We start from the raw sequence: 9,982 nt of genomic DNA, 5'->3' as shown, positions 1-9,982 counted from the left end.
ATGGACCTCTTGGTGTAGTGTACTGTAATCTATCTCTCTCTAACCTAAAGCCGACATCAACCTCTTGGTGTAGTGTACTGTAATCTATCTCTCTCTAACCTAAAGCCTGCATGGACCTCTTGGTGTAGTGTACTCTAATCTATCTCTCTCTAACCTTCTAAAGCCTGCATGAACCTCTTGGTGTAGTGTACTGTAATCTATCTCTCTCTAACCTAAAGCCTACATGGACCTCTTGGTGTAGTGTACTGTAATCTATCTCTCTCTAACCTTCTAAAGCCGACATCAACCTCTTGGTGTAGTGTACTGTAATCTATCTCTCTCTAACCTAAAGCCTGCATGAACCTCTTGGTGTAGTGTACTGTAATCTATCTCTCTCTAACCTAAAGCCTGCATGAACCTCTTGGTGTAGTGTACTGTAATCTATCTCTCTCTAACATAAAGCCTACATGGACCTCTTGGTGTAGTGTACTCTAATCCATCTCTCTAACCAAGACAGGGTATAATGTTCTGGATACCACCCAGAGGACAAGACAGGGAACTGCAGTCCAGGACACAAGCCTGGATACCAGCCTGGGAGGAGGTTTTTTCTTTAGTTCAGTTTGGTCTGGAAAACCCTCAACTGAGTGTAAATCTCTCAGTCATCATGCCTTGTAATGGCCTTGTGCATTTATATTTTACCCCAAGAGATGGCTTCTCCAGATGTGAAATCCTGTGGAAACACTGCCTGCTAAAACTCATTGTTCTGACTTATAAGAATTGTTTTTTTTCTTCATAAAAAATATTAAAATATTTGTTTGATAATACACTGAGTATAAAACCCATTAGGAACATCACCGTGACAGACTGACCAGGTGAATACAGGTGAAAGCTATAAATCACTTACCACATCACCTAAATCCACTTCAATCAGGGTCTCCCGAGTGGCGCAGTGGTCTAAGGTACTACAGACCCTGGTTCGATTCCAGGCTGTATCACAGCGGTCTAAGGCACTGCATCTCAGTGCTAGAGGCGTCACTACAGACCCTGGTTCGATTCCAGGCTGTATCACAGCGGTCTAAGGCACTGCATCTCAGTGCTAGAGGCGTCACTACAGACCCTGGTTCGATTCCAGGCTGTATCACAGCGGTCTAAGGTACTGCATCTCAGTGCTAGAGGCGTCAATACAGACCCTGTTCGATTCCAGACTGTATCACAGTGGTCTGAGGCATTTCATGTCAGTGCTAGAGGTGTCACTACAGAACCTGGTTCGATTCCAGGCTGTATCACAGTGGTCTAAGGTACTACAGACCCTGGTTCGATTCCAGACTGTATCACAGTGGTCTAAGGCACTGCATCTCAGTGCTAGAGGCGTCACTACAGACCCTGGTTCGATTCCAGGCTGTATCACAGCGGTCTAAGGCACTGCATCTCAGTGCTAGAGGCGTCACTACAGACCCTGGTTTGATTCCAGGCTGTATCACAGCGGTCTAAGGCACTGCATCTCAGTACTGGAGGCGTCACTACAGACCTTGGTTCCAATCCAGGCTTTATCACAACCGGCCGTGATTGGGAGACCCATAGGGCGGCGCACAATTGGCCCAGCGTCATCCGGGTTAGGGTTTGGCCGTGGGTAGGTCGCCATTGTAAATAAGAATTTGTTATTAACTGACTTGCCTAGTTAAACAAAAATCAGTGTAGATGAAGGGGAGGAGACAGGTTTAAGATTTTAAGCCTTGAGACATGGATTGTGTATGTGAGCCATTCAGAGGGTGAAAGGACAAGACAAAAGATTGAAGTGCCTTTATGGTAGAAGGCCTCAGGCGTACCAGTTTGAGTGTCAAGAACTGCAACGCTGCTGGGTTTTTCCACACTCAACAGTTTCCCTGTGTGTATCAAAAATGGTCCACCACCCAAAGGACATCCCAGCCAACTTGACACAACTGTGGGAAGCATTGGAGTCAACATTGTGGAACGCTTTTCGACACCTTGTAGAGTCCATGACCCGATGAATTGAGGCTGTTCTGAGGGGGGAGAGAGAGGGAACAACTCAATATTATAAAATTGCTCCTGTTTTGTAACACTCAGTGTATCTTCATAATACAGTCGTACAATACACTTTAGTCTGTCTTCAGATGAATCCGTAATTACAGTGTCTCAGTCATTTCATCAGAAACCCCCGCCAGACGATCAAAAGGAAAAAGAAAGTACAAAGCCGAGGTTTAACAAAAACGAATAACGCTGCATTTGGTTAACTACACTCTGAATAATAACAATAGTAATGTCAACAGGGTTAATGAGATGTTAATGAGATGTTAATGAGATGCGCTGCATACATTTGCATTAACTCCGGCTACTTTGAATAATATTAGAGGTAACGTTGTTATAATGAATTCCTATGTGCAGCCTCTGTGGGAAGCCAAATTACACTTTAGACCATGTGTCTTCCTCTCTCCTACCTTTCTGACTCGTTGAGATTAATGGAGTTTACGTACACTTGAAATACACCCACAGGTACACCTCCAATTGACTCAAATGATGTCAATTAGCCTTATCAGAAGCTTCTAAAGCAATGACATCATTTTCTGGAATTTTCCAAGCTGTTTAAAGGCACAGTCAACATAGTGTATGTAAACTTCTGACCCACTGGAATTGATGATACAGTGAATTATAAATTAAATAATCTGTCTGTAAACAATTGTTGGAAAAATTACTTGTGTCATGCACAAAGTAGATGTCCTAACCGACTTGCCAAAACTATATTTTGTTTACAAGAAAATTGTGGAGTGGTTTCAATGAGTTTTAATGACTCCAACCTAAGTGTACGTAAACTTCCGACTTCAACTGTAGTTATTTAATCTTTTTACTACTAGTAGGCCCTACCACCACCACATGTATAATGTTTCAGTAGTCTGCTCCATTCCGCTGTTCCTCACCTAGTATAATGTGTTTCAGTCTACTCCATTCTGCTGTTCCTCACCTAGTATAATGTGTTTCAGTAGTCTACTCCATTCTGCTGTTCCTCACCTAGTATAATGTGTTTCAGTAGTCTACTCCATTCTGCTGTTCCTCACCTAGTATAATGTGTTTCAGTAGTCTACTCCATTCTGCTGTTCCTCACCTAGTATAATGTGTTTCAGTAGTCTACTCCATTCTGCTGTTCCTCACCTAGTATAATGTGTTTCAGTAGTCTACTCCATTCTGCTGTTCCTCACCTAGTATAATGTGTTTCAGTAGTCTACTCCATTCTGCTGTTCCTCACCTAGTATAATGTGTTTCAGTAGTCTACTCCATTCTGCTGTTCCTTACCTAGTATAATGTGTTTCAGTCTACTCCATTCTGCTGTTCCTCACCTAGTATAATGTGTTTCAGTAGTCTACTCCATTCTGCTGTTCCTCACCTAGTATAATGTGTTTCAATAGTCTACTCCATTCTGCTGTTCCTCACCAAGTATAATGTGTTTCAGTAGTCTACTCCATTCTGCTGTTCCCCACCTAGTATAATGTGTTTCAGTAGTCTGCTCCATTCTGTTCCTCACCTAGTATAATGTGTTTCAGTAGTCTACTCCATTCTGCTGTTCCTTACCTAGTATAATGTGTTTCAGTAGTCTACTCCATTCTGCTGTTCCTTACCTAGTATAATGTGTTTCAGTAGTCTACTCCATTCTGCTGTTCCTTACCTAGTATAATGTGTTTCAGTAGTCTACTCCATTCTGCTGTTCCTTACCTAGTATAATGTGTTTCAGTAGTCTGCTCCATGCTGCTGTTCCTTACCTAGTATAATGTGTTTCAGTAGTCTGCTCCATTCTGCTGTTCCTCACCTAGTATAATGTGTTTCAATAGTCTACTCCATTCTGCTGTTCCTCACCTAGTATAATGTGTTTCAGTAGTCTACTCCATTCTGCTGTTCCTCACCTAGTATAATGTGTTTCAGTAGTCTACTCCATTATGCTGTTCCTTACCTAGTATAATGTGTTTCAGTAGTCTGCTCCATTCTGCTGTTCCTCACCTAGTATAATGTGTTTCAGTAGTCTGCTCCATTCTGCTGTTCCTGATCTAGTATAATGTGTTTCAGTAGTCTGCTCCATTATGCTGTTCCTCACCTAGTATAATGTGTTTCAGTAGTCTACTCCATTCTGCTGTTCCTCACCTAGTATAATGTGTTTCAGTAGTCTACTCCATTATGCTGTTCCTTACCTAGTATAATGTGTTTCAGTAGTCTGCTCCATTCTGCTGTTCCCCACCTAGTATAATGTGTTTCAGTAGTCTGCTCCATTCTGTTCCTCACCTAGTATAATGTGTTTCAGTAGTCTACTCCATTCTGCTGTTCCTTACCTAGTATAATGTGTTTCAGTAGTCTACTCCATTCTGCTGTTCCTTACCTAGTATAATGTGTTTCAGTAGTCTGCTCCATTCTGCTGTTCCTTACCTAGTATAATGTGTTTCAGTAGTCTGCTCCATTCTGCTGTTCCTTACCTAGTATAATGTGTTTCAGTAGTCTACTCCAATTCTGCTGTTCCTCACCTAGTATAATGTGTTTCAGGAGTCTACTCCATTCTGCTGTTCCTCACCTAGTATAATGTGTTTCAGTAGTCTACTCCATTCTGCTGTTCCTCACCTAGTATGTTTCAGTAGTCTACTCCATTCTGCTGTTCCTTACCTAGTATAATGTGTTTCAGTAGTCTGCTCCATTCTGCTGTTCCTCACCTAGTATAATGTGTTTCAGTAGTCTACTCCATTCTGCTGTTCCTCACCTAGTATAATGTGTTTCAGTATTCTACTCCATTCTGCTGTTCCTCACCTAGTATAATGTGTTTCAGTAGTCTGCCCCATTCTGCTGTTCCTGACCTAGTACATTTCAGTAGTCTACTCCATTCTGCTGTTCCTCACCTAGTACATTTCAGTAGTCTACTCCATTCTGCTGTTCCTCACCTAGTACATTTCAGTAGTCTACTCCATTCTGCTGTTCCTTACCTAGTATAATGTGTTTCAGTAGTCTACTCCATTCTGCTGTTCCTTACCTGTGTTTCAGTAGTCTACTCCATTCTGCTGTTCCTCACCTAGTATAATGTGTTTCAGTAGTCTACTCCATTCTGCTGTTCCCCACCTAGTATAATGTGTTTCAGTAGTCTACTCCATTCTGCTGTTCCTGACCTAGTATGTTTCAGTAGTCTACTCCATTCTGCTGTTCCTCACCTAGTATAATGTGTTTCAGTAGTCTACTCCATTCTGCTGTTCCTCACCTAGTACTTGCTTTTTGATTGGTCTGCTTTGAACCCGGTGACAGTGGGAAATATACACCAGTAGACTCTACCACCAGCACATCGTGTTTAAAGTGTGTAGTGTGTCAGTATCTCTGTCTGGTATTCCTTACCAGTGTTGGACTGTTTGTCTGCTTTGTTCACAGCGGCGTCTCCTTCATCACTCGTAGCCACTACCACTTTTGACAATATACTTTCACGTGTGTATAAGTGCGTTTCAGTACTCCGGACTGACGTAGGACTGTTTGACTGGACGGCTTTGAACAGCACACAGCAGGACATCCGAGCTGTGAAACCTCAGGGTCGTAAAAAGAGGCATTAGAGGCTGTCGCTTCTCATTCACGTTTGATACGCTGGTAGAAACACACGGTCTTTATGAGTCACACACACAGCTACTGTTAACTGTTACACACTCTGCATCCTAAATGGTACCCTATTCCCTATGTAGTGCACTACATTTGACCAGGGCCCATAGGGGAATAGTGTGTGATTTGGGACGTAGTGTGCAATACTGTAACTGTGTACAACCTGGTGATTTTCTCCTTGTATCATATGATATAACCTAACTCGATTAGCTAGGTCGTTGACTTTCCTCCTTGTATCATATGATATAACCTAACTCAGTTAGCTAGGTCGTTGGCTTCCCTCCTCGTATCATACGATATAACCTAACTCTGTTGGCTTCCTCCTTGTATCACATGATATAACCTAACTCTGTTGGCTTCCTCCTCGTATCATACGATATACTGTAACCTAACTCTGTTGGCTTCCTCCTCGTATCATACGATATAACCTAACTCTGTTGGCTTCCTCCTCGTATCATACGATATACTGTAACCTAACTCTGTTGGCTTCCTCCTCGTATCATACGATATAACCTAACTCTGTTGGCTTCCTCCTCGTATCATATGATATAACCTAACTCTGTTGGCTTCCTCCTCGTATCATACGATATAACCTAACTCTGTTGGCTTCCCTCCTCGTATCATACGATATAACCTAACTCTGTTGGCTTCCCTCCTCGTATCATACGATATAACCTAACTCTGTTGGCTTTCTCCTCGTATCATACGATATAACCTAACTCTGTTGGCTTTCTCCTCGTATCATACGATATAACCTAACTCTGTTGGCTTCCTCCTCGTATCATATGATATAACCTAACTCTGTTGGCTTCCTCCTCGTATCATACGATATAACCTAACTCTGTTGGCTTCCTCCTCGTATCATACGATATAACCTAACTCTGTTGGCTTCCCTCCTCGTATCATACGATATAACCTAACTCTGTTGGCTTCCCTCCTCGTATCATACGATATAACCTAACTCTGTTGGCTTTCTCCTCGTATCATACGATATAACCTAACTCGATTAGCTAGGTCGTTGACGTTCCTCCTTGTATCATATGATATAACCTAACTCTGTTGGCTTCCTCCTCGTATCATATGATATAACCTAACTCTGTTGGCTTCCTCCTCGTATCATACGATATAACCTAACTCTGTTGGCTTCCTCCTCGTATCATACGATATAACCTAACTCAATTAGCTAGGTCGTTGGCTTCCTCCTCGTATCATACGATATAACCTAACTCAATTAGCTAGGTCGTTGGCTTCCTCCTCGTATCATACAATATAACCTAACTCAATTAGCTAGGTCGTTGGCTTCCCTCCTCGTATCATATGATATAACCTAACTCTGTTGGCTTCCCTCCTCGTATCATACGATATAACCTAACTCTGTTGGCTTCTCTCCTCGTATCATACGATATAACCTAACTCTGTTGGCTTCCTCCTCGTATCATACGATATAACCTAACTCGATTAGCTAGGTCGTTGACGTTCCTCCCTTGTTATTACAGATGAGCTAAATACGCGCAGAGACAATGTATATTTAAAAGATTGAATTGTTTGTGTTCAATTATTTATTTGATACACCAAGGTCAGCAGGATAGATTAGGACAGAATATGGCTCATACGTAGTTATTTGAATAGATGACAGCAACATATATGAAATGTAACGTTGCATAGTTTTCAGTACACCGGTCATTGGACTCTTACCTGGTCTACGTAGTCTATACTGCAGATGCGCACAGTACATCACTTTACATGAACTAACAGGTATTACAAAATGACCTCCCATTTCAAGATAGATTGATATTGTGTCAGGAACATGATTGTTGATCAAAAGGGAAAATTTGAAAGAGTTAAGTGCATATTTCTCCTCCAAAAACAAGATAAACCTGTGGAAACGATGAATAACTGACTTGTCAATACCATCGTCCATGTAAAAATTCACCTCTGTTTGTACAGCAGTCAGATCAACGAATCATTGACACCCTTAAAATCTGACATCTGTAAACATTACCAAGAAAAGCAAAGACAAAAACAAACATTTTTATAGATCCTTCGTCTAATTTATATATATATATTGTTTTTTATTGTACCCCTTTTCAATTACAAATCATTGATTCTGGAGGGATCTGTGTCAACGAAAAACAACAACCTTCCTATCATTGATTCTGGAGGGATCTGTGTCAACGAAAAACAACAACCTTCCTATCATTGATTCTGGAGGGATCTGTGTCAACGAAAAACAACAACCTTCCTATCATTGATTCTGGAGGGATCTGTGTCAACGAAAAACAACAACCTTCCTATCATTGAGTCTGGAGGGATCTGTGCCAACGAAAAACAACAACCTTCCTATCATTGATTCTGGAGGGATCTGTGTCAACGAAAAACAACAACCTTCCTATCATTGAGTCTGGAGGGATCTGTGTCAACGAAAAACAACAACCTTCCTATCATTGAGTCTGGAGGGATCTGTGTCAACGAAAAACAACAACATTCCTATCATTGATTCTGGAGGGATCTGTGTCAACGAAAAACAACAACATTCCTATCATTGATTCTGGAGGGATCTGTGTCAACGAAAAACAACAACATTCCTATCATTGATTCAGATATTATCAAAATTATTTAATAACAGTCAAATTATCAGATTTGATTTCTTCTCCATAAGGCAGCAGTGACTCATTAGTAAACATGACTGTAAACACTTGGCTTTTTTTTAGTGCAAATGTGTGTTGGGCAGTACAGTAGCAGTGTGTTGGGCAGTACAGTAGCAGTGTGTTGGGCTGGGCAGTAGCAGTGTGTTGGGCAGTACAGTAGCAGTGTGTTGGGCAGTACAGTAGCAGTGTGTTGGGCTGGGCAGTAGCAGTGTGTTGGGCTGGGCAGTAGCAGTGTGTTGGGCTGGGCAGTAGCAGTGTGTTGGGCTGGGCAGTAGCAGTGTGTTGGGCTGGGCAGTAGCAGTGTGTTGGGCTGGGCAGTACAGTAGCAGTGTGTTGGGCTGGGCAGTACAGTAGCAGTGTGTTGGGCTGGGCAGTACAGTAGCAGTGTGTTGGGCTGGGCAGTACAGTAGCAGTGTGTTGGGCTGGGCAGTACAGTAGCAGTGTGTTGGGCTGGGCAGTACAGTAGCAGTGTGTTGGGCAGTACTGTAGCAGTGTGTTGGGCAGTACAGTAGCAGTGTGTTGGGCTGGGCAGTACAGTAGCAGTGTGTTGGGCTGGGCAGTACAGTAGGAGTGTGTTGGGCTGGGCAGTACAGTAGCAGTGTGTTGGGCTGGGCAGTACAGTAGCAGTGTGTTGGGCTGGGCAGTACAGTAGCAGTGTGTTGGGCTGGGTAGTACAGTAGCAGTGTGTTGGGCTGGGCAGTACAGTAGCAGTGTGTTGGGCTGGGCAGTACAGTAGCAGGAACAGTGTACCGGCTGAGCAGTGGTGACATTCTGGGTGGTGATCACCTACTGAGTAGTGATCACATCAGGCTGGGTAACTATGACATCATTCTGGGTGGTGATCACCTACTGAGTAGTGATCACATCAGGCTGGATAACTATGACATCATTCTGGGTGGTGATCACCTACTGAGTAGTGATCACGTCAGGCTGGGTAACTATGACATCATTCTGGGTGGTGATCACCTACTGAGTAGTGATCACGTCAGGCTGGGTAACTATGACATCATTCTGGGTGGTGATCACCTACTGAGTAGCGATCACATCAGGCTGGGTAACCATGACATCATTCTGGGTGGCGATCACCTACTGAGTAGCGATCACATTAGGCTGGATAACTATGACATCATTCTGGGTGGTGATCACCTACTGAGTAGCGATCACATCAGGCTGGGTAACTATGACATCATTCTGGGTAACCATGACATCATTCTGGGTAACCATGACATCATTCTGGGTGGTAATCACCTACTGAGTAGCAATCACATCAGGCTGGGTAACTATGACATCATTCTGGGTGGTGATCACCTACTGAGTAGCGATCACATCAGGCTGGGTAACTATGACATCATTCTGGGTGGTGATCACCTACTGAGTAGCGATCACGTCAGGCTGGGTAACCATGACATCATTCTGGGTGGTGATCACCTACTGAGTAGCGATCACGTCAGGCTGGGTAACTATGACATCATTCTGGGTGGTGATCATCTACTGAGTAGCGATCACATCAGGCTTGGTAACTATGACATCATTCTGGGTGGTGATCACCTACTGAGTAGCGATCACATCAGGCTGGGTAACTATGACATCATTCTGGGTGGTGATCACCTACTGAGTAGCGATCACGTCAGGCTGGGTAACCATGACATCATTCTGGGTGGTGATCACCTACTGAGTAGGGATCACATCAGGCTGGGTAACTATGACATCATTATGGGCGGTGATCACCTACT

General features: G+C 43.1%; 1 protein-coding gene across 1 annotated transcript in view; it reads right to left on the bottom strand.

Moving 5' to 3' along the window:
• LOC139384636 (intermembrane lipid transfer protein VPS13C-like) overlaps window positions 1-9,893 on the bottom strand; it is a 26,983-nt gene extending 17,090 nt beyond the window's left edge. Inside the window, exons 1-2 of the mRNA XM_071129451.1 lie at window positions 9,862-9,893; window positions 7,297-7,315 (exon numbers count right to left, since the gene is read on the bottom strand). Of these exons, the coding sequence (XP_070985552.1) occupies window positions 7,297-7,315; window positions 9,862-9,893 (51 nt within the window). The remainder of the gene's footprint in view (window positions 1-7,296; window positions 7,316-9,861) is intronic.
• Between the last annotated feature and the right edge of the window lie 89 nt (window positions 9,894-9,982).

The sequence above is a fragment of the Oncorhynchus clarkii genome, chromosome 26, assembly GCF_045791955.1.
Source record: "Oncorhynchus clarkii lewisi isolate Uvic-CL-2024 chromosome 26, UVic_Ocla_1.0, whole genome shotgun sequence".
In the NCBI taxonomy this organism is placed as follows: domain Eukaryota; kingdom Metazoa; phylum Chordata; class Actinopteri; order Salmoniformes; family Salmonidae; genus Oncorhynchus; species Oncorhynchus clarkii.
Note: the sequence above shows the minus strand (reverse complement) of the source record. Positions and strands in the feature narration are given on the sequence as shown.